The 25,554-nt window shown below is 42.7% G+C and overlaps 1 protein-coding gene across 2 annotated transcripts in view; it reads left to right on the top strand.

Annotated features, from left to right (window-relative positions):
• Window positions 1–14,324: 14,324 nt before the first annotated feature.
• The window catches only part of PLOD2 (procollagen-lysine,2-oxoglutarate 5-dioxygenase 2), a 48,207-nt gene continuing 36,977 nt past the window's right edge, over window positions 14,325–25,554 (top strand). For both annotated transcript variants that reach the window (XM_071437664.1, XM_071437663.1), the window contains exon 1: window positions 14,325–14,686. In XM_071437664.1, the coding sequence (XP_071293765.1) occupies window positions 14,590–14,686 (97 nt within the window). In that variant the 5' untranslated portion in view covers window positions 14,325–14,589. The remainder of the gene's footprint in view (window positions 14,687–25,554) is intronic.

Raw genomic sequence — 25,554 nt, 5'->3', positions numbered from 1 at the left:
TGTGTAATGTCCTTAAAGTTGCATTAGGCTTGGTAAATGGTATAATTTGGAATTGGACTATGATTTCTGACAGAATTTACTATAGAAAGCAAAAAGTTATTAATATATCACAGCAGGGTGCATCAAGGAAACAGGCTGATTTCATTGCTGGTTTAAAGTCACTGATTTATGTCTTAAGGTGCATTTAGCCCCCTAGACTTGAGATGGCTCAGTGGGAATGGCTGTGGTGTGGACTGTCAGCCCCCCTCAGCTTTGGTTTTGTTTTCATCTCTCTCTCTTTTTTTATTTTTTTATTTTGTTAAATTTAAACTTGCTGTTTATGCCTCAGCTGGTTTAACCTTTAGCTGGCCTCGTTATTGAACCAGGGCAGGTGGTAGCATCTGAGGCAGGTGATATTTCTCCTTTGTTGCTTGCCTTTTCCAAGGAGCAGGCAGACCCTGGTGGGAGGCTGAGCACAAGCACAGAGCTGTGTGTGCCAGGACCTCACAGCTCCCAGTGCCCCTGGTGCACAACCACCCTTAGTCCCAAGGGCAAATGCATGCCAAAAAACAAAGGTGCACTGGGCTAGTGCAGTGCAGGTACCACTGGTCAGGAGCCTCCAGTTCCTTGATTCCTGTGCTGCAGAGGGAATGCCATAGAGATGTTCAACCTCAGGAGAATTCCCATGCAACTGCACATCCCTGCATGGACAAAGGTGCAGTTCAAAGGGGAGTGTGCAGCCACTGCAGCTCTGCATGGCGCTGCCTGTGGGGCTGGGAGGCAGGGCTGGCACTGTGGTGCTTCACTGAGCTCCCAGGAGCCCCAGGAGAGAGCTGTGGGCAGCAAAGGCTGCATGGAAACTCCCAGGATAACTGAGGCTTGTGCTGAAGGCTGTAATTAAAGCTATTCATAAAAAGAGAAGTATAAACAAAAGGTAACTTGCTAATTTAAATGACCCAGTCATATATTTTGGCCCTGAAGACACTCAAGACTTTGGGGCTGCCTTGACCTTGGGGTTTACAGCAGCATTTTGCTGGTATTGTGTATGACCAGCTCATCAGTACAGAAGTGTTTTCTAATTGGGGTCCTGGCTGCACGTTCCTGCTCTGAAGTGTAATCCTGCTCTTTTGGAAGTGTACAGTTTCTCCTGAATGTGGGGATGTTTTTGGCACAATTTGAACAACACAGCCTCCCAGGGTATCTGACCTTGCACAAGCATTTCTTTGTGCTGTCTGCTTTCTGTTTAGTTGTACCCTGCTGTACAACTGAGCTGTCATGTTCATCGCTGAGGAGCTCCCTCCAGCAGTCGGTACATGCTGCAAGTTGTTCCTTTGCTTCTTTATGATCTTTCCCAAGCTCAGGCAATATTTCAGCTCAAGTTCAGCCTCCTGCTCTTACTGTGGCTCCCTCCAGCCACACATAACCACACAGAGCAACACTTGCTCTGGGGAATGTGAACAAAATGAATCCTCATACTGCAAGAGTGTGTAGGTCTGCCAAAGACCTGCACATCAACACCTAAATCCTGCCTTCCTTTGCTCCTGCAGCCAATTTTGCATTTTAACTGGTATAAAACTTTTTTTTTTTTTTTATCCCACTGCATGAAGGGACTGAGCACACTGTTTTATAGTCTAGTTTTTCTGAGAGCAGGATTTGTGGCTCATGGAAAATATAGGTCTTTCAGCAGACAGGCTGAGCTTGCCGACACTGTTTATGCCTGAATTCTGCTTGGTGCCAGATTGGGACAGAAAAGAAACACAAGCAAAGTTTTTCAGCACAGACAAGGGCTCACTGTGCCCTGTCCTTTCCACTGAACAAACTTTGGAAGGGCTATTAGAGGTGGTAAGCTAATATTAGATTGCACCAAGAATTAAAGCCAGCCATTGAAATGAACAAGAACTTACCTATGTGTTGCAGAACATTAAAAAAAAAAAAAAAGGGAAAATATAGGAAAATAAAAAAAAAAGAATTAGTTAATGTGGTAGTGGTAGAGAAGAAAACAAGACAGAAGAAGGCAAAATCTGTTGAATAAATCAACTAAATTTTTGTACAGTGCTTGTGCGTCATTTATGGTGTTCAACTTCTTAAGCAATATGCGTAGCTGAATAAAATATTTGTGCCAAATTGCATATTAATGAAAAGGAATGAAAATAAATTTAAAACAATCAGTGGTTATGCATGCTCTAAGGAAGATACTACAGTTTGATGCCAGAGTAAAACACCAACTAATCAGCATCTCTTAAGCTGCAAATATGAAATCTTTTCAGCAAATTGTTTTTCCTGGGGATTTGTACTTCAGTAATTATGTGGTGAAATTTAGTAAAAGTTCTCACTATGAGAGGAACTCAAACCAAATTTGCAGAGAGAAGTGTGCACAAGTGAAGTTTTTATCTTTTCAGAAAGAGGTATTGAGGGGTACTGAGGTGTAAACATCTGCAAAACACTTAAAAATCCTTTGAGCCAAGATGGGCAAAGTCAAAGACAAGGAGCTACCTGGTCCAGAGGGCACCTAACACCACTGATAAATCTCTGCATCCCAGCTCAGATCCAGCCAGAGCAGTATTTATATCTAGGTACAGATTGGGGGATTTTTCACTAACCTACATTTATTATTAGAATTTGACTACTTAAAAATGCAAATATACCTGCTGACAAAGGGAAAAAGCAAGAAAATGGTGCTAAAAATATCAGGGCTTGAAATCTCAGCTGAATAATCAAGCTGCAGTCTGGAGTGACTGGATAAAAGAGCGTGATGAGAGCCTACTTTGGAAAGAAAAGCTTTCTTTGGAGGTGTGCTGCCTGATTACAGGTAAAAATTGGAAAACTGTTGCAATTTCTGAAGCTTCATTCCTTCCCTGAGACTTTTAGCATCCACCCCAGACAGCTCCTGAGCTGTCTCCCTGCAATTCGTTTTGATTCAGGTGCTTTTTCTTTGGCAAGGAGGAAGAATAAGGCATTTTCCACCCAGGCTGCAACAAGTGATGCTGTCTGTCCTGCTGCTGCTGAGGTAAATCTGTATTGATAAAGCATTTGCAAATGCCTTCCTGCAAACTCCCACAGCCATTCTAGTAATAGCTGATGGTGTTAACAGGCTGTCAGCATGGCATCAACAGTTTACTCTGCTGAGGACCAAAATGCTTTAATCCAACACATGTTCATGTTTGGCTGTAATATGAGTGTATGAAAGAGAAATGCAGTGAGTGTGACATTCTGGTCAGAACACCTGATCAAGTGTCTCTTCTCATGTTAAAATATAAGTACTATAATTTTTTTTCTCCCAAAAGAAAGAAAAATAGCAGTCCGGTGGAACGATGAGGATGCTCCTGTTAATCTAGCAATTTTGTGTCTAAAGTTTTTGTATGTGATGGAATACTCTAAATAATGATCCTTGAATTAATGATTATATTAGATTTCATTAGACAGGACCCTGTTTGTTGGAGATTTCTGGGACTGTGGAGCAGTAACTGAGTTTCTTCCAAGTCCCATCAGTTCCATGCTATTAATAGAACAGATCCCAAGTGCAAAAGATTACTTTGGTTTGAAAGTTTACATAGGCAGCTCCCAAAGGTGTTTTGGTGTGAGATTAAGAATTCATTCAATTAATTTAAAATCTGTAGAAGTCTGGAAAGCATTTCAATCCTTAAGAGTAGCATTCTCTTCCCCATCACCACTGGAAAGGCAGAGGGTCCCCTACAGCAGTAGGGCAGTGCAGGAGGGGCCAGGTGCTGTGCAGGGGGGCTGAGGTCCCATTGCCAGTGTCACCTGCTGTCCCCCAGGGACCTGCCATCAACAGGCACCTCAGGCACAGCACACATGGAGAAACAGAGCACGTTTGCTGGTACCTGCTTTCTGCATCTTTGCTTACTGCCAAATAGTTTCCAGTGGGTTGTGGGGAGACCACGTCACAGAGAAGTGCTGCTTCCTTGCTCCCATCCACCTAAATTAGGTGTTTTATAAATATTTAATCACCAAAGTATCCAAGTCTTTGCCCAGTCATGCTCTCTGGTTATGGAGCCCCAAAATGATGGGAATCACAGGCTGAAGTTTGCCTGGAGTTAGAAGTGAATGGACAAATTCAGAATGAAGCCTCCTCCATAATGACAGACTGATAAATCACGTCTGTTTTCCTCTACAATACAAAGAGGGGAAAAGCAAAAGAATGACCTAATTTAGTCATGGAGATGAATGGTGTGACAGGAGAGTGTTCCTAAAAACACACATGAAATGTAAATCCTCCTTTCCTGTGAGTGCCTGGGCAGCAGTTGACTTCTGTGACTCACTTTAAAGAAATTCCATGGGAAAAGGTTAGGCTTTCTCTGGGATGAAAAGAACAAGAGTAAATGATATAAACGGTGATTGTAAAGAAAATTCCTGCCTAATATCCCCTGTCTGCACTATATGAAAAACAAACACAGCCAGTAAAGTTTTGATTGCTGCAGCAAGTTCCTTGTCTTTGGAGAGGTGGAGAGGACAGGCTCCACAAACAGCTGCAAAGCTTTGAGGCTTGCCTGGAGAGTGCAGATCCCTTTCAGAAGAGAAAAGGAGTGCATCTCACCTGGGATTCCTGGTGTGCTGACTGAGAACTGTGGACATTTAGCCAGGAGCCTTTTCCTCACTCCAGTTGGTCATTGGTGTGACGTGGAATCAGCCAAAACAACTTCCCCAAGTGGATGCAGGGAGAAGGAGTCAGAGTGGAAAAAGTGTGTGGATGGCCTACGTGCAGCTGAGTTCCAGCTCACAGCCTCTGTTTATGGAAGTTTATATTCAGCTACATACATCATCAGCTGTCTCAATTACAGTCCTAGGGCATAGGGGGAATAAAAGGCTAGAGTTATGTTTGAGAACTGGAGAATTATTTGTAATAACTCAACAGAACAAATGTATATTGATAAACAGCAATCTGGGCTGCTCATGAACAGCAGAAGGAAGAGATGAAGAGCAGGATTAAATGGCCTACTCTTACTAAAACAAGAAGAAACTTCATTCTGTCTGATACTCATTTGGAAGAAGACACATCAGGTATCAGGAACAGAAAGAGGCTGCCACTGAGATTTTGCAGAAGCCTGACTTTAGCAGTGTATAAATTTTCCTGAATATCTGTGATTTAGAGGGGATTTTTTTTCTGCATTTACGTTGCTTTCAATAGGTGTTGGAAATTCTGTCATAGAGCTCTCTCTGGCTTTGGTAGCTATTTGAGCAGGGTCCAATTTAAAGATTATGTTTTATTTTCGAAGCAAGTGATTTCTATTCTTTAGACTGGAAAGCTGGGGATGTTATCACTATTACCTCTTGGGGGTTGAACCTTTAAATTGGGTAATATGAATAGCCTGTGGCAATAATAATACCTCACAATAGCTTTATACAGTGGTTTGAGGAGTCCTGATGGTTCAGGAAATATTTAGTAACAGTCTCAAGATCATCATTCAAACTGCTAGCCCCCTGCTAGTCCAGGTGGTGCTCAGTGGGCTTTTGCAGTCTGTCACTGCAATACTGTGCACAATGTGTCTGACCCCTCTCTGGAGTCAAACATTACCCTATTTACCAAACTGATACCCATAGCAAAATCTAATTCATAATAATTGCTAAGATTACTTAATGCTCCTGCTGAGGAAAGATGTTTACTAAACACTTTTTATCTTTGAAAGGCTTCTGTCAATAAGCATCTTGAAAATGAGGATGAATGAAAGGGAAATATATGATAATAGCTGATATAAAGGTATTTTTTTTGTTTATAATTTATATCACATATCTCTGGTTAGGAAGAATTTAGTGGGTTAACACACATGTTTATGTAGCTTTTTCAAGCAGAGTAACAAAAGTAGCATTACTGACCTCAGTATTTCCTGAATCACATGTACAAATGCCACTCTAGGAACCTGAATGCAAGTAATAATCAGTATTCTCACTACATGTGGGGAGCATTATAGCTGAGCCACAGTGAGTTCTGCAGTCATATTTTCAGCTAAATTCTAAATTGTAGCAGGCAGAATGTAAGCACAATGGGAGAGCCACATTAAGAAGACTTTCCTGTATGTAAGGGTTTTGCAGAGGTGATAATTTGCTAGATAGCTGCCTGCCAGAGTTAGATACAGGGGCTAGAGGTGTTTCCTTATTTCATTCTGCCTTTATCAAAGAACAATGTTACTGTGTAAATGTCTCAAAGGCCAGTATAGCCTTACATTGGTGCAGGGATACAAGGGAAAGGAACTTGTGTCAACCCCTTTTCTTTGCCATGACAACAATCTGGCTTTTTCCTGGCCATTTATTAGGAGCCTCCTGGGGATGTGTGCTCTGTGCCTACCAAGTGTCCCTCCTCCTTGAGGTACCCTGGAACAGAGGCTGCCTGCACAGTTTGTCTGAGGGTACTCTTAGCTTGATTCTGTAATTTTCCATCTTCTACACTCTACAAAAGTGATTTTGGCTGCAGCATTTTAAACTACACATATCCTCTTGATGGGTGAGAAAAGACTGAGAAAGAGGGAAAAGCAGAAGAAGACAGAGACCCAGGTATGTCAGCACCTGATATTCAGTTTATGTGCTATTTTGGCCACTTTCTAAATTCTGCCTGGAGCTTTATGAGCAGCCATTCAGAGTGCTGGGGTACTGCAGGGCTACCTGGGACTTCTGCTGTTTATCCATCACCATTTTCTCCCCACTCTGGAGGATATTTCTGCCTTCCAATACATATAGTCTGTTTAGTTTTCTTTATATAGAAAGGAATTTTTTTCCATCATGTTCCCTAATGCAGAATCAATCTGTATGTTGCCTTGAACACCACAGGCCTAGGATTGTCTGGATGTGAAGAGCCAGATCACCCCTGAAACTACCCTCCTAAAGCCAGAACCAAATGTACTGCCAATGTCAGGTTTTGCCAATCTTGACAAGTCATCAGAATTATTTTAGTTAGAGACTTCATCTTCTTGAGCATCCAAACTAAATAAGCACAAATTGCAGTCTCTGAATTCAAAGTAGCCATTCTCCTGGATTCTGTTGAGTAATGTGCTAAAAAATAATTAAATTTCAAAATCTTTTGAAAAGAGTTCTCTTGAGGTTCTGTTGGAAGTTCTCAATTTATTTCAGTCTCTCTATGAACAGTAGACAGGTGAGTTGTCTTGAACACAGAGTGGATAACATTCATCAGAACTGTGCTGCTATTCAAAGTTTGCCTCTTCTGTGCCCCTTTCTGTGTAAGCTGAGAACAGTCAAGCTGCCAGCCTTAAAAAAAGGATGTGTGCTTTTACTCACTGGCCTAAAAAATACAATAGAGAAGAACCATTCAGACTGGATGCATTTCCCTTTCGCAGCACACAGCCTGTAACCTAACATTTTTTCATCCCTTCAGTAACTCCTGGCCATTTCAGTGTTGAAGCTCTGAATGTGTTTTGCTCTCACCCTTGCCCTCTCAGCCACTGAGTGAAGGGATGGAGTACACAAGGGTGAGCCAGCAGTTGGGATGGCTGCTCTGCAGAGAGAGCTTTCTAGGAGTGATCTGAATAACATCCCTTCATATCCCCTGTTAACAAATAAAGTTATGTACACACACAATGCAAGGTGGGAGAAGAGGATGAGAAAAAGCCCTCAAAGGTGTAAAGCTCCTAAATGTTTCTAAGTCTGAAAGCACAGTCCCTACTGATTGAGTCATGAGATTTTCTTGTTTCCTTGCTTCTGCCAGGGACACTGCTCACAACCTCAGCCTTCCTGGTAACTGTATTTAACTGTTCATTTAAATATGCTATTTTTACTCTCCTTGTTTTTATTGGCTGCCACCTTTTTTCCCTGTAAAAGGTTTTTTTGTCATGAGGCAAAATAGTTGGGTATTGAAAAGCCATATAATATTTTGACCAGCCACTAAATTAAGAAAAATCTGTGGTTCTTAGCTTCCCTTCACCTTTCCTGAGGCTGCTCTTTCACATACTGCCTGCTGAAAAGTGGGAGCTGAAAGGCTCTGTGGAAAGGGACTTTGCAGCAGCCAAATAATGGCCAGACCATCTCCTTTCTTTTCTCTCCTGAATCTAGTGCTCCAGAAACGCTGCCAGAAGTTGGTTTTGGGCCATCTGGGATTCCTCATTTGCATCATACAGGAAGTAGGAATAAGACTAATTTAATGGCAGTTTTGTTATAAATCAAACTAAATTACTAAAAAAAAAAAAACCAAAACTACCTGTCAAAATTAGGACAGCAGTTTCTATTTACCTCAAACAAGTCAGCTGGAGAGAATGAGATCATTGTGGATAGACAGAACAGACATAAAACTCCCAGAGCAGGGGAAGAAGGAAAAGAAATTTTGACCAAAACCATTTCAGTAACAGAGGGTATGAAATCTGACGTCTTCCCGTAGGGGAATACTTGTGGGACATGGTTCTCTGCTCCAGTGGTTTTTCCCAAATTGCCACTCTAGAACTCTCCTCTGGTGTTCTGAAATCTCAAAAATAGCCAGTTTTAGGGGAGGTATTGTAAAACCCATTGTGAGCTCCCCTCCCTTATGGATCACACACGTGTGACACCCCCCAGCCTGCTCAACACCTCAGGCTCACTTCAGTGGAACACTTCTGCAGTGATGGGGTTTTGACAGACACAAAACTCCAATCACTCCCCAGCTCCAGAAAATTTCTTACAGGCATTTTTTTCTACTAGTTTCTATTAATCCCACACAGCAAATGTTTAAAATTATTTTTCTTTTTGCCAGTTTTCTTGAATGCTGCTTCCTTTTCTATTATATTCTTTTCTGCATCTCCAAACTATAACAAAAGCAACACTTTAGTCATGTTGATGAATTGTGCATTTTCAACACCTCTCATTTGAGGCTGTGGGAAGCATTTTATAGTTTATTGGGTGATGGGAGTGAAATCTTTACAAGATCAACCATGATCAGCAGGGATTACTCTGCAGGATTTAATTCTCAGTTTCTTTGCCTATATAAATCACATAAAAATGAATGCAATGGAAGTGAAAAATGAGGATCAGACCTTTGTGTCCACTAGAAGCAGTACCAGAGGACTAATGCATCTGGTTTAAGGCCAGATCAGCAGGATTAACACTCTTATGGTGCTCACTGACTTCTGTACCACAGGAATAGGCCCTTGAGGCTGGAGCAACCGTGTCCTAAATGCTAAAGGATGGACCACAGACAAAAACTTAGCAGGGCTTTTCATGGGTATTCATGTTTTGCTGCTCCCATCTCAGTAAAAGAATGCAACTCTCCTTGTAATTTCAAAGCCACTCGTTCAATCTCTTTGAGTAATTATGGGATGACAGCCAATTATACCCTGGAAATGCTTGCTAGCCCTATTAATCTTTTGCTCATATGGGCTGTTTATAGCTAAAATTATAAATGAGTGAATGAAAGGAAGTAATTTCTGATTGGGTGGTTTGGGAAAGAAACCCTGACTCCAACGCAAAAGGTTCCCCCAGTGCTGCACAGTGAAAGGTGCTGAGCATCCCTGGAAATGCGCGGGGGCTCAGCATTCCTGAGGAGCACTTGGCAGCTCTTGGCCATGGCTGGATCACACCCATAATCACACCCCTGGGGCAGCACCTCAGAGAAACATTCTGGTTGAAATTGAGGTTAAATTAAAGGGAGGCAACCAAAGAGAAACTATTTCCAGACAGCGAGACTGGAATTTCAGTGCCATTTAGCCTGATTCTTTGGAAATAATTTGTCTATAGAAGAGTTCCTATTAGGGTTGAAGTACTTAAGAGGCTTATTACAGGCCTGCACACACATACTAAGTCAGTGTGAGGTACAATTTGATGCCATGTTATTGCCAGATGGACTTTCACGTCCCTATTGATGTTTTTTCTTGAAAAAGAAGAAAAGTTAATCCTAGTTTAATGCTAGTGTTTCAACGGCTTGTGGTCAAATTTAATCAACTTCAGGCATCTAAACTAAATATATCTGAAGAAGGTATTTTGCTATGATTGACAAGGGGTTTTTATTTTTTTAAAATTAATTTGGAATGTCAATTCCTGTTAGTATTATTCTATAATAGCAAACATCTATTTTCAGCTTACCTCGACTCATGTAAAATACTGATATGTGTTGAATTTATAATTCAAAACTAGTATTTTCTTTTTAGAAATTACACTAGGTAAATAATTTAACTGGAAAAATTGGTATGACTTGCTATCTCAAAGGTCTTTTACAAATCTAGTTTTAAAAGTGAACTCATGTAACTGATTAATAAATTAGATCCATGATATAAGCAAGAAGTCAAAACCTTTTATTTAATTTTATAGTTTATATCCACTTGACCCAGGCAGTGAAATCACTGCTATGGAATTACTGCTGTAACACACAGAGAGGACAAAATTTATGCAACAAGGAAGGCATTTGAGAGGAAAATCTGGAATAGGAGATGAATCAATTTGTTCTTTATAGCAAATAACTAATGACTGCTGCTCTTGAAAATACACAGGGAATATCTGATTTTGCCCAGACAAAACTTTATTATCTGTTAGAAAATTACGATCTTTTTTGAGGTTAGGAACTTGGGATCCTTGCACGATGATTTTATTTTATTCTTGGAATGCTGCTGCTGGGGAATTGCTGAAAATCTCTTCTGTCTGTGGCTTTCCACTCATCAATGTTATTTTTCTTTTGTTTTTATTAATGTATAATGAATAATTTTAGTGTTACAAGGTTAGGGAAGGACGTGACCAATGCTTCTCCATTTTAGCATTTGTGGAAAAGGTAATCTAGTGGGGCTCCAGAATAAAAGAATGGCTTTGAGGCCTAGATGCAAGGTGAGGTGAATTCAAGGAGAGGAAAAGCACTGTAGCTGCACACTCTGGTTTTTGTTTTAAGGACAGTGAGATGAAGAGTAATTAGAGGATGTGAAAAAGGTCTCATAGAAGTTCCTGTGGTTTAGAAGGCTTTCTGCAACAGGACCTCGCTCCCTTTGCTGCAGTGGTGGGCTGGTACTGCAGTGAACTTTGTTTCCATTCCACGTGGCACTGGCTACATGCATTTTGAAATATAAAATTGGTGGTGGTTTGGGTAAGATGGGTTTCTAACCTCATGATAATTTCCTACAGACAATTAGGAGACAGGGAAAAGGAGGTATGGATGGGCAGATACAGACAGGGAGTTACTGGGACTGTAAAAGAATTCTCTAAATATCGAGGAAGCGTTACCAGAGGAATTAGGCTTAGAAACAGTTCAGGACTCTGTTGTCTTCTGCAGAAGATAATTCTGTAGAATTTTTCCCAAATACTTGCCATCTTAATTTCAGATATTATTGCTGAGCTGCTGAAAATACACAGGGTCTGAAAAATAAAGAAATTTGGTAACCGATTATGAGATTAGAAAATCACTTTACACAGTTACTTTTGGAAGTGAGGACTGCTTGTAGTTGCTCTCATTCTTGTTTTCCTCAGTACTGCTGTAGTTTTAGGAAAAAAAAAATCCTTGGGCTCCCACGTTCAAGGACTCACAACTAAAATTCTCTGCTGTCCTCCATGCCTACTTAACAAAACGTATTCATTTCTTATGAAGAAATTGCCTTTTTGCAGAGGAAAGGGAAAAAGGCTAAATAAAGTTAAAAATCAAAGGAACAAATATTGAGAATAGCAAGAATGTGAGCCTGTTTCTCAGAACATCCTTGGGAATTGCTTCAGGAGTTAACCTCTGTAGTTTAACAGGCATACTTGGACATTTCACTAAATACTGCCTATGTTACTCTTTAAAATTATTTTGGTTTGAGGGTAAGTTTCAGCTCAGGAGCTCTAACATTTAAATGCTTTAAATGTTGCAGATGCTACACCAGCAATACAGTCCTGAAGCAGCCTGCAAAAGCATCAGGAGAGCTGAAGACCCTGCTAAGCACCAGCTGCCAGTTCAGGCCTTGCAGTTGGTATTTGTGCACAAAAGCAGCATTCCCAACCCAAGTGTCTGTGAGAGCAGGGCAAGAGAGAGCCCCTGGGCACTGCACAGCTGGTGCAGCTCAGTTCTGGAGTTTCACAAGCATTTTCCTTTCCATCAGCCAATGTCCGAGTGAAGCCTCTGGGGGTAGGAGAAGTCTTGACCACATCTGTCACTTTGAAAGCAGTATTTTGGGTAGCTTTCAGCTCTGTTTTCTCTCTGGGGACAAAGCTTGGATTTTCTAAGAAGAGTCTAAAATCGAAACTAGCCTTCAAGAGACCATGGAAAATAACAAGAAAATGCATAAATTTCTAGTCCAAGTCTGGGCTTGCACTTGCACGTATGAGCTGTGTTTATATCACAGTCCCTTCAACCCATTCTCCTCCTACTTTAGAAATCTGTCTTTGCCAGCTATTTCCTTTTCTTTCACTGTTGCATATTTACAGGGTTCTTTCACCAATTCTTTTCATTCTTCCCTGCTACTGTTTACTTGTACATTTTGATAACAAAATGCCTCCTGGGATTCCTCTTGGACACTCTCTCCTCTTTATGCCCATTGGTTTCCACCTAACAGTGCTGTTTCAGGACCTGTGTATTTTCTCTGGTGAAAGCAGCTGCTTATGGCTTTGATTTCTCAAAGCACTGGATATGTACGTGACCATCAGCCACTGATTTTACCCTCAATTCTAGGGGCTGAAGCTTTGTCTGATTTCCATTCCATCCCTGGGAGCCATGACATCATCTCCATGGTATTCTGAAATTATACCCAATGGTCCTGTTTTTTCCTCTCAGACTTTATTGAAGAAATCTGTTATTTCTTTCAGGGTTGATGGTACTGAGTGTGTTCTATATGTCTTTAGTGATTTATACTCAATGGGGTTTTTTTTCAGCTTTGCAATTACACTTTCTATCTCTCAGTACAAGTGTTACCATTAAGCTGTACTGGATCTGAGGTGAGATTTGATCTGTTGAGGACCTCTTTTGAAACCCTTGTTTAAACTGTTTTCTACCTTAAAACTACAGCTGTGATAGATTAACTATTTTTTCCATCTTCATTTTCCATTAGCCAAATTTCTTGAACTTGTTTATTGAAAAACCAACCCTGAAGACAGATGTACTTGCAGGATCATCCCAGTCATGGCATTGATCGTTTTCAGCTAATGTGGTGAGGTGATCAGCAGCAGTGGTGCTGCTTCTTGGAGGAATGAGCAGAGGCTGTTCATGGATGTGTGCAGTAATGTGGTCATACTGTCTGCATTCACAACATATTTGTTCTCTGGTGTTCTCTGGTCTCTCTCTCATATTTCCTCCCACCTGGAAGAGGTGGGAGGAAAAAGTACATAATGAGTAATTTCCCAAGAACTGGAGGATCATTTTTGCTTCTCCATCAATTGCATAATTACATTTTTAGTTCCCAGCTGCTGCTTTCATGAGCCTCTACATTACAGAAGCTCCTTCAGACCAAGGACCCGGTCCTTTTATTTGGCTTACTCTCCATCTCTGCTGTCTGTGCAGTCTGATCTAGAAAGAATGAGCTCTTCTGATTAACCATAAACCATCTGGGAGAATAATGCAGGTTCTGGTGTCTGCCCTAGGTTCCAAATAACAGCACGCACTTAGAGCCGTAGTAGCCCAGGTCAAGTTTTCCCTTTCTTTCCCCTCCTTTTTTTCTGTTCTCTATAGGTCCAAAAAAGAACATCTGTTAAGCCCATAGAGACATTTCGGATAAAAAATGAGGTGTCTTTTTGATGGTTATATACATGGAACTCAAATACATGAATCTTACTTTCACCACTAATTTTTGTTTTGGATAATGCCTTTGGTCTTCAAATAGTATTTCCAAGGTGTAAATCTACACTGATGTCAATAGGTTGACATCTGCTTTTAAAATTTTATGCCACTTTTAAACACTTATGGTATTAAATATGCTTTTAAAAGTTACTTTTAGACATTTATGGTATTTATTTGAATATGCTTTGCATCACAATAAGAAAAAGAGTGAAGGTGGGCCAGTACACTTTATCATAACCGAGCTTGCCTGCGGTGATTTTTTTGGCTATTATTTAATGGTAAAAATGTAGCAGTCTTGTGTGTTTTGTTTAGACAAACGGACCAAGTCAGCTGAATGCTGAGGGGATGGAGGTTTTGACACACGCGTCCTTCTTAAGCAGAGCGATGGGCAGCGCGCTCCCGATGCCATCAGGGCACACCGGCGGAAGGGTCGCGTCGTTTCTATGGGCTCACGGCGTGGCGGCTTCAGGCACTCACACTCTCCCAACAAAACCACATGTGTGGGAGTGCGTTTATCGACGCATAATGGCCAGTGAAAGCACTGAGCAAGTGTCTGGCGGGGCAGGCGAGTGTAGCTGCTGGCACAGCAGGCAGCACCCAGCTGGCACGGCCGAGCCCCGCTCCCATCCCGGGGCCGCGCCTGTGCAGCGCCCGCGGCGGCGGGGCCGAGGCGGGGCTTGGCCGCTCGCCCCTCCCCGGCGGCGGCGGCGGCGGCACCGTGCGCCGAGAGCGGCTCCTGCAGCGCCGCCGGTGCCCCGGCCCTCCCACCGCCGTATAAAGCCCGGCGCGGGGGGAGCGCCCGTGGCTGCCGCCCGCCGAGAGGAGGAGGAGGAGGAGGAGCGCTGTCTGCCCGCCGCCATCCCCAGGCGCCTTCTCCCCGCTCCTTTTCCACGCCCGCCCCTTTCCCCCGCTGCCGGGGGCTGCTGGCGCGGCCAGGCCGGCGGGTGCGGAGGGCGAAGATGGCGAGGAGCGGCGCCCGGTGGCCGCGGCTCCTGCTGCCGGCGCTGCTGGCCCTGGCGCTGCCGGCGGCGGCGGAGCGGCGCCCCGGTCCCGCAGGTGAGCGCGGTGCGGGGGCCGGATCGGGATGCGGTGCGGGGGCCGGATCGGGATGCGATGCGGGGGCCAGATCGGGATGCAGTGCCGGGGCCGGGATGGGATGCGGTGCAGGGGCCGGGATGGGATGGGATGCGGTGCGGTGGCCATGCCCGCAGGAGGTGTGTGCGGCGGCGGGGATGCGCGGCTGGCCGGGCGGCATCGGTCCCTTTGTGCCTTGCGGCTCGGCAACATCCGCCAGGAAGGGAACGCTGGGACCCGCCGCTTGGCCGGTTATTTTTATTTATTTATTTTTTTATTCCCCACCGGCCCGTCCCTGCTCCGCACGGTAACGCGGAGCGGCTCGGCGCTGGGGGAAGGGACCGCCGGGGCAGCGCTCCCCGGGTTGTTGTCGAGACGAACCGCTCGGCTGAAACTGTCTTAACCCGCCCAGGAGTTCATAGATGCCTAATTCCACTTAAGGGAAGGGAAGAAAAGAAAAAAAGAAAAAGGATTCCTTAAGGGGAATTGAGACTCCTAAACTTTCTCATTGCCAGCTCCCCCGCCCTTTTTCTCCCGTCTCCACGAGACAAGGTGTTGATGAACATATTTTTCCAGTGCTCAAAAAAGCACTAGCATCAGTCACTGCTTCTCTGAACTTGAGCAACTGCTGATGAGGTTTCCTACTTCGTGCAAAAGTCAGCCGGAGACTCCAGTGCCCCTTCCCGTCCTGCAGAGCCTTAGAGCCTTCCCTGCCTTTCGCTCGTGTAGTGGTGTTTGCTTCAAGGAGCCGGGATGTAGAAAGAAATTTTATCTTCAACATGTAAAATAATATATACAGGAAATTCCCTCAGAGAGAGGTGTCCAAACACATGTATATCCAACAATATGCCAAAACCTCTTTTTTGCTCTAAGACTGTTTAGAGTCTGTACTTCTGATTTCTATTCTAAGCATTTCATCCCACTACATTATTATCACATGAAATCCAAAATAGTTTCATTTCTTGGCTTGTTTTCTCCAGAGTTATCAAGTTATTTTTAATACCTAGCTTAATTTCTTCTGGGGTGAACAATGAGGCTTCTTTATTTGAGCAGCAAGTTTTGTCAGCAGGTTCTAAGTTTGATATTAAAACTACTGCTTTAGTTGATAAGTAGTATAAAAAGTTAAAATAATTTAAAAAAACCAAAACTGTTGAAGAATTCCAGACAACTCAATGAAGTTCTAACTTCCAGTTTTTGTAATATTTTGCTATTTTTGTCTGTTCAGAGTGTTTCTCCGAAGGTTATGGTGTGGTTGCTGTGTGTTGGGGGGGTGTGAGCATTGCTCTTCAGCCTTTGCTGCCCCTCGGAATGCACCCCCTGGGGACAGGTTTGAGCAAAAAGTTAAGCTCCTATCCCTGTTTTCAGGGCAGTGAGATTGTAAGTTGAACTTCTTTGGAAATTAGTTATGGCAAACAGTTATTCCCGCAAACTTATCTGTTCAAATAATGTTTTGTTTTAACTGCACTTGAAATGTGGGCTCTCAGGCTGGTGTGAACAAATAGCTGGCATGGTAAGGATTCTTCTTTGATCCTTCTGCTTTTCAAATGTGTGCAAGGCAGAGTCCCTATTCCAGACAGCAGTGTATGATTCAGCAGCCCAAAAATAGACTGCCTTGTCTGTATCAATAATAAAAATGATTCTACACAAGTTACAGTGCAAGGAAGCACTGGTAGTTTTATATAAGGTGCTCATGTAGGAAGATCTTAATTCTTTTTAATTTAGACACGAGCAGCCTGAGTTGTAGCAATTCTCTGCTGAACTGAAACCGCTCCGAGAGCAGTTTCTTGACCTCAGACACTGCCTGCTGTGTTACTTGTTTTTATTCCAATTTTAACCCTTGAATGTTTTCCCTAAGTCTGTGCTGTATTACTTGAAGAAGTAATACAGTAAACAGACCTTATGGTGCCTCTATTTCTAGAAATCTGTCTTTCAATTTCTAGTCTATTGATACTTTGTACAATTCAGTGTGAAACAGCTGGTGAAGACATGTCAATTTACAATTGCAATTACATGTCAGTTTTTACTGCAGTCCATTAGTGTTGCTTGCAACAAAAGCTCTAACAAGACTGTCTGGAACCAACTGCCAAGCTGCATCTTTATTTCTTAATCAGACCTTCCTCAGAAAGGCTTGGAAAAGTGATTTTGGGAGAGCTGCCTGTTGCACAGCACCGCTTACAGGGAGCAATCAGTGCGGCCCTGTGGCAAAGTGTGTTTGCAGAAATCCCTCTGCTCCTTCCTTGGCCGCAGGGTTATGTTTCAGGCCGTACAGAGAAGAGCACTGTTGAGCTCTGAAACACTGGCTCCTGTGTGCTGGAGATGCAAAAGTTTCTGTGTTAAAACATCAGCGCTGAAATATTTTCATTGCACCACACTTGCTGCTTGCAGATTGCTTGTTGTGACACGCAGAAAGTCGGTGGAAATGACATTTGTGATTGTGTGAGAGGCAGACACTCTCTTGGCAGCAGATGTAAATGATGTTCTCACCTAGGATGCTTTATCCATCAGCTGTTTGCAGGAAAATGCCTTTGCAGCCCGTGAGTCTGTTCCCCGGCGCAGCTGTGGCGGCTCGGCCGGAGCTGCGCTGAGGCCTTGGGGCCCAGGTTGTGATGGTGGCCGTCAGGCTGGGGTTGAAGAGGGCCCCATGGTTTGTGGTTGTCCGTGTGCCCTCCCAAAGCAGGAGGGGTGGCCTGGGGGCTCCAGCAGCGTCGGTGGCTTCCCAGAGCAGCTGGGCTGGGAGGTGTGGTGGCTTGGCTGCCTGTGGAGCACTGAGCCACTGGGCTCTCCTGCGGCCCAGCGTCCCCCAAGTGCTGGTCACAAATGATTCCTGCAGTAACTGCTGGCTGGCCTAGCTCTGCAAGGAGTTACAGCCAGCATGTACTGCTTTTAGAGATACAGCTTGTACTGCTGCCATTTCTGTTAATTGGGGCTCAGCCCGAGTGCTCTGAGTGACAGCGATCAATAGGCCTTTCCTTCTGGGTCACCTGTGGTGCCCAAACAAGAAAATTTAGTCATTCAACCATCCTGATGTACTTATTAGAAGTACTGACAGACTCTACATGCTTGGGGAAGGAGAGGCCATAAGCACAGCTCTCTGTGCCTGCCTCTGTCTCTCTGCCCACTTTTCTGTCTCTTGCCTCTTTACTGGTGCTATTTCTGTCACCTTTTGTCACCACAGTACCCAAAACTGCTACATAAACCTGTGTTGTGGAAAAACCTTCTCCAGATCTCTTGGGAGTTGTGTACCCTTTTTGTGAGGACTGCATGAAAAAGCTGCTCCTTAGAGGAGAAGGGGAAAGGCAGAGGGTGATGAAGGCAGAACTGACTGCAGTAGGCAGTGCTTGGGTTACCTGTGTCTGGGGCACATCATGCAGGTACCAGCAGTGTGCACCACTTAGATGGAATTATTACCTACCCATGGAGATATCTTTAGCTTCCAGCTTTGAAATAAATAGTGAATGACAAATGAAACAGTGTGTAGTGGAAGGTGTGGTGTTTGGAAGTCAGTTAAAAATAAGCAAACATTGTGGTAGAGGGGCAGAGCAGTGAAGTTGTGCTTTCATCATGTATTTTTTCCTGGAAAATACTCATCCTTAAGGATACCTAAGGTTTGCAGTCTGAATTCTCTATAGCACTTGGGTTAGAGGCTGCACAATGCCAGCTAAAACCAAACCAACCAAACAAAAAAATCCTGTAGATTTATTTCTTTCTTTTCATAGGTGAATGTAATAATTAAGCTGTGGAAGTACACCACAGGGTTGGATGTGTCATTGCTTTGCTATGATATATGGTGGGGTTACTGCAACTTTGATTGTAAAATGCATTTTCAGTTAAAGCAAGGAGAAGTGAAGCAGTTGTGACCTTTATCATCAGCACTGGATGCTGTAAATTGCACTGAAGGGACACAGTGGAATGACCACTATATTTATCTGACCCAGGGGTGGTTTGTGTGAAATGTATTTCTGTCAAGGATCTAAACTAACATTATTTCTCAGGGTTTTCTTTTGGTTGGTGGCATATTCTGGGGATTTATCATTTATGGGCAAGTTTTTAGCTTTTTCCTTCACTGCTGCTTACTTAAGCATAAGTGACTTTGTCTTTTCATGGGGAAGTGTTTAGTTTGTCTGTTGAATTAGCACTATTGCACTGTGTAATCAAAAGCAGTATCTTTCCATTTGTTTAGAGCTGCCAGTCTGAATTACAAATTAATTGACATGCTGTTTAAGTGAATTCCCTTGTCAAGGGGAATTAGCATGGTTGCAGTAAGGGCATTTTTGTTTATAATGTCAATTTTTTATAGTTTTTAAGAGACCAGTTGCAAACAGGTTGGAAAGGGAAGAATATTTTTAATCCCTCTTAATTTAAACAGTAGCAGGGTTCTCTCCAGCACAAAATACAGCTTGACCAGACTAGCAGCAGGTTTGTATCTCATGTGTAGTAATGTAGTTCTGGAGAATAAATGACACTTAACTCTCAAGGAATACATGCTTGCAAGCACAGCCTGATACTACAAGTAGCTTTAGGATTAATACAACTGCTTCTTGATTTTTTTCTTTAAGATGAATTTCATTTTAAAAAAAAAGATTATACTGGTAATAAGGAGACTAAATACAAAAGGTTGCAGTTTTATCCCAGATATCTGTTTTTGTAAGGAAAGAGCAAGTATGTTTTTAAAGCAGCAGTGTTTTTAATTAATGGAAACATACTGTAAGGAAACAAAGACAAAAAAATGCTTAACAAAAATAGGCTTGTTATTTAAGTGCCACTCCTCTGAGAATGAATTCTGTACCTGTGGTTCTGTGTTAATGTGCTGAATTAGCCCATTCTTGCTGAAATCAGCTGTGCAGAAACTAATCAACATCTGATAGCATTGCTCTTTTAATTTTTTCTTCTTTTTAAATTAAAAATAGATTAATTTTGTAATTCACATAAACTTTAATACAGTGTCTTTGTAAGCATTTTATTTAATTCTGCCTTACTTCACTGTAAAGCTATTGTGTTGGATCAGAACCAGGCCCATAACTTTAATACCTGAAGCTGCTGGTGAAATGTATGATGTTAAAAACACCTTTAAATATACATCATACATGCCATGTCCTGGTGTCTTGTGTCTCAAGTAGGACAGAATTTTTATTTCAGGATTTGAACAACTGAGTTGAACAGGACAGGGCACAAATGTGGAGTTTGAATTTCTTGTTCACACAGAAAAGGGAACTTCAAAAAGTATGGTTTTTTTTTTTTTTAATTTATTTCTGGGGTAGTGTCTCTTGTGTGTGAAGAATTTTACATGCCCAGCGTTCGGACACAGGGCCAGATGTGAAGCTGTAGGGCAGGTTTTTCAAATGAACTGACTGATCTGGGTGGTAGCATCTGCTCACAACATGAACCACAGTGCAGGCATCAAGGATGATGAAGGACAGCTGTGGGTCTTCAGGATGGCCCCACTTCCAGCTCAATTCCTCTCTGTTCTCTTTTTTTTAAAGACTAGTTGAAGGAGAAACTATTATTGCAAATCTTAACTGCTGAGTTTCATTGATGGATTGATTAACTGTCAAAAGATTGACTTCAGCCATGCCTGGTGCTGTGTGTGACTGGCTGCTTCTGTTTAAACAGCTGGGTTTGTTAAACAACTGCCCGAGAAGGAACATGCTCTTCTGCAGATACATATTTATGAGAGAGACAAGAGAGGGCAAGGCTGCACAAAGGCAGAAGCTGAGTAAACTTTCTCACTTAGCCAGCTGATGCTAATTGTATCCTGCTCTCAGCTGCACAGCCCTGATGACAGTTTATAGCAGGGCTCTCCAAGCCGTGCGTTCAGGCAAGGCACAGCCTGTGCCATGACTCCATCCACTGCCTCTCAAGATGTTTGTGGTTTCATTCCTATTTGGGCACCCATAAACAGCTGCAACCTGATCTGTTCCCCATTTGTCAGGAAGTTAGGCAGCTAGGAGTTCCTTCATGCATGGCAATGATGTCATTTACAAACAGTGGATTTTAATTTTTTTCTTAGTTTGGGAACTAAGGAACACGTCTTATCTTTGCCTTACTGCAGAATAGCTGACTCGGTATGCAGAGTCTCATCCAAGTCCTCTGAAGCTGATGGAAAAGCACTTTACTGCTGCTTGTATTTGGCTTTGTTTAGCTATCAAAACAAGGAAATCTTGTATTAGAGTGAGTGCAGGCCTGAGCACTGGCCAGTGCTGTGCTCGGGGCTGACGTGCGTGATTGATGAATGCACATACAGTTCTTAATGAGCTCTTGTTGACTATATATTCAATACTTCTGAATTAAAGAAAGTAAGTTAAGAGCCGAGACATAATCAGCTTTCAAATGTTTCCTGAAACCAGTTGTATACTGAGAGTTCCTGCTAACCTTTGAAAGTGTGCGTAGATATGGATAGACATACACAGAAAGAGCTGTGATTTGTGTGTCATAAATGTTTATTTAATTGGTTTTGAACTGGCTCTGTTCAACATTTGATCATTTTAATGTAAGTGTTTTAGCTGCTGTATTGGTGTGACATCAGAACCAGTGTGCTAAAAGACAGCAGTGAGCAGCAGCTCTGTACACTTGCCATTTGAGTCACTCTGCCCGGGAGAGGAAAGTGCCTGTTCACACCATGGCATGCTGCGAATTACAGCCTGAGGGAATTTCAGTTTGTAGGAAAGAAAAGGAAAAAAAAAATTATAGTGTCCTGTCCAGGGGCTGTGTGTTAGCAAGTGCTAGTCTAACATAGATTGTCTACTGTGAGAAAATTGAGAGCAGCTCCTGCTTAGTGCAAGGATGTGTTTTTGCTAACTCAGCTTCTCTGTTCCTGCGAAACACATGAGAAGAGGGAGAGCCCTGTAACAGGCAGCGTATACTGTGGCTGGGGAAGTTGAAATATTTGAAACTGGGAAATGATACTTTGTATATTTCTTTCCCCAGAGAGCTCCTGAAAGCTTCTTGCCTTTATTAGGTCTATTCCCTATCTTGGGACACTGTTGGCAGCTTCAATACCAGCAGCTATTGCTCAGTAACCTCAGCAAGATTTACAGATAATGTGGAAGAGCACAGGAAGGATTATCCATGGACAGCCCATGCATTGAGTGATCCTGATAGATGCCAGTAGTAATCATAAATTCCAATTGTGGCTATAAACTGTTTGCAACGGCTTAAAGACAGAAGTATCTTAGAAGAACCTCATAAGTTTTTGGAAATTACAAAAGTAACATTTGTGTTACTGTCTGTATTTTGCAGTAAGATCTGTATTCATAGAAGTGCAGTGATTAAAGGTAGATTTGTCATACAGAGGAAAACAGATACTGAGGTCTGTACAGTAAGGTCAGTTTCTTCAAATTCTGGCCTTTAAAGGCTTTGGTTCCTAGAAAACCTTCTCTCTCACACAAGAATTGTATTGGTATAGAAAATCAGTATGTACCAGTATGTATGTTTGGCAATCCATGACTGCTCTTAACTTGCTATCTTTTAATTCTAATTTTATTGTCTATTTTAACTTGTACCACTTTCTGATCGCTCATGAGCTTTACAAGCATATTTTGTCTCCCATCCAAGGATAGTTTTTAGCATCAATCCAACCATACTACTGAACTGCAGAGAATCCAATCTTATAATGTGATCATGGCTATGGTTAGTGGGGCTTTGAACCCAGTCTGCCTCTCGGGGAAGCAGTGAAGTGTGGGATGAGTGGAGGCATGCAGCAGTGTTCTGAACTGAGCATTGTATAAAGATGAGATTAAAAAAACTTCAGGACTCCCAAGTATGAAGTAGTATTGTTTTATGCCCCAGTCATCTTTCCCCCTCCTGCAGCGTAATGCACATTTATTTCCTGAGAAAAGAAGATGACCATGTTTGCTATTTCAGCACATTGTTGTGTTTCTAAAGAATCCTAGGGGGAAAATAAACAGCTGTCGGATGGCTCTGTCTTTTCTCTCTTTATGCCAAAAGTTTTATTTGACCAGAAACTCTTCTGTTGGCTTACTGCTTTATTTGAGCACATGTACATCACAAACTCTCACTGGATGTGTGTATGCATATATATACATATAGTTTGTGTTTTTCTCATTGTGTATTTAAGATCTTTGTTTGCTGCTGGATTACAGTAACTAAGCATATGTCTGTAGGTATAACTTATAATCATGGTTATATTGTATATGATGGGTTTTTCCCATCTCCAGCTGTTTGACATCTTTTCAGAGTATGTGGATTTTCAAATATTTTGAGATGGAATCCTAAGTTTAGGCAATAACTCCTATTCATAGTGGAAAATCCAAATTCCTTTTTGTAAAGTCTAATATTGCCTTTGTCAGTGATAAGTGTAAGATTGTGAAGATTGTGTTGTGCTAAAAGATCTGGATTTTCAAAGTGCTCTGTGGTATTTTAGCTGTCTTAATGGTTCTTGGGGTTTTGGTCATACGGTCTGAGTCCATATAAATGGGGAAGTTGCTTTGGCACCACTGGTGCTTCTCGAGTTATCTGCAGAGCCTCAGCTTGCCATGAAAGCATGTGGAGGAATTGGGTTTTGTGCTCTTTAAGTTCAAGAGGAATCCATACTGAAAACGTTTTTCAGTTGTGTTGAGCTTTAGTGCATTTCTCCAATGATAGAGAAGCATGCTTCTGTGAGGTGTCAAGGCATGCTGAATCAAGTCTGTGATTTGCTTGGAGTTTGTTTGGGGTTTTTTCCTTCCTTTTTTTTCTTTTTCTGTTTGTTTTTGTGGGAAACTATATCCTGTTGGTTTCCCACAGTACCAGAGATTCAGGAGACAGAGTAGATAATTAAACAGCTTTATCAATGACCGTGGATACATCCATGTGCTTCTTCCAGGTATCTGTTCAGCCTATGCTTTAGTACTACCAGACCTTTCTTTTCCATTTTGTCTTTGTTTTTTTTTTCCTTAAACCCACAGAAGTATTCCTAGTATTCTTCAGTTTCCAAGCTTTTTCTCTGATATCTAGCAACTCATTTATTAGCTTGCTGTTAATTTATTTTCCATATTGTAATAACTGACTTTGGGTATCAGTCTTTCCATTAAATGAGCAATCATTCCTGTGTTGAGCAGCTCAGGGTGGGATGTAATCTGCAAACAGGAAAGTAAACTGTTTCATGTAGACACTAGAATCTGGATAAAAATGTATTACAAGTACCAAACTTCATTTGTTTACCATTATAAGCCACTAGTTTTAAAGATAGAGATAGATTTTAATGTCATAATGTGGTACCATGAACAGATGTCCTTTGATCTTGCAGCTCACTTCTACTCCAGAGAAGTCTGTAGTGGAATCCAAGGACTAAATGTCAGCTTCTGTGTGGCTGTGAGCAATATCCTCAGTTTTGGCTGCTCTGAAGCTACTATACCAGTGCCCACAACCCCTGGTAGAAATTATGTAGTAATCTCTGAGAGCGTTCATTCAAGATAAATAAGAACCATGTGGGTGTGTGAGGAATGACTGTAGTTCTTTGCATGCTTCTTTGCCAGGATACAAGGAGAAAGGTCACCGCTACTTAAAGCAGTCCTGCCACAGCAATTCCTGGCTTAGACCTTGCCAGGCAATTCACTGAAGGCAAAACCCCTGGTTTATTGATCTTGTTTCTGGAAATAAATATTTATGATGCAGTCAGGTCCCTGGAAGTAGCAGCAAAAAAAGTCTAGAAGTGGGTTGTTTTGATAAACTTTCACTGGATTTCCTAATGCGCTGCATGTGCTCTGTGTGCAGTGCTGTTGTCTTTCACAACTTGTGTGCTGGAGGGTTTCTAATTTGCATGTAAAAATGAATTCTGTTAGTCACTGGATATACTTTTCTTGGCTAAACTCGTGCCCTCTCAGGCTTGTTTTCAAAACAGAGCAGCTGTTTTGTGGGTGTAACTATCGGAAATCTGTCTGACACAATTTCGTCCTAGTAACTGAACACATACCTGGCATGGAGCTCTTGAGAGATTTTTTTTTCATGCCTTCCTGTTGAACTTCAGCATAGGGTTTACATTTCCTTTTTACACAAACTGACTTGTGGAAGTAATTGCCAAGCTCAGCAATGCCCTGGGTGAGTGCCAAGGTGCCTCTGGCAGGTTGTGTGCAGGGGAGCCACCAGCCCGTGCCCTCTGTGGCATCTCAGCATCCTGCCAGTGGGAAGCAGGGGCACCACCTGCTGTGTTCTTGGGCTCATGGAGGCTGTCTTAATGGTTCTTGGGATTGTGAGCATACAGGCTGAGCCCATATAAATGGGGAAGTTGCAGTTGGCACCACTGGTGATTCTCTAGTTGTCTGCAGAGCTTCAGCTTGTCTTGAAAGCATGTGGAAAACCTGGGTTTTGTGCTCTTTAAGTTTGTGCTCTTTAAGTTTGTGCTCAACTTTGAGGATGCTGTTCCTGTTGGAAGACACTCCCAGGATTGTATTTGTCCCTGTGTGGGGTGGATAGTCAGGGCTGCACTGCAGAGCTGCAGCCTGTGTGAAGATCACACCACAGAGCTCCTTGGGGGGACACCCTGATGGAGGATGGGGGTTTGTGGAGGGGAGGGTGAAGCAGGAATGGTGTCTGGCTGCAGCTGGAATTCCTTGGGGGCATTTTGCAGTGCTCTCACTGGTGAGTACCAGGCTGCAGAGGCAGCTTGGGGTCTGAGTAGTTGCAGACCTGCTTCCACTGCTGTGCCTGGGTCTTCACTGCCCAGCTGGAGACAGGGATGCTGCTGGGGGCTCACTCAGCCTCTCTGTGCAGGGAGGGCTCTGGTGCAGCCCTGAGCCTCTGCACCCATAGGGCATCCTGGGCCAAACCTGCTCTGTGCCCAGGGACACTGTGGGTGGCAGCAGCTGCAATAGCTGAGCACGTCCTGAAATGGAAATGACACTTGGATAAACTCA

Source organism: Agelaius tricolor, unplaced genomic scaffold (assembly GCF_023055355.1).
Source record: "Agelaius tricolor isolate 1412-34295 unplaced genomic scaffold, bAgeTri1.0.p SCAF_12, whole genome shotgun sequence".
Classification (NCBI taxonomy): Eukaryota; Metazoa; Chordata; class Aves; order Passeriformes; family Icteridae; genus Agelaius; species Agelaius tricolor.
The sequence above is the reverse complement of the archived record's forward strand: the minus strand, read 5'-3'. Positions and strand labels throughout refer to the sequence as shown.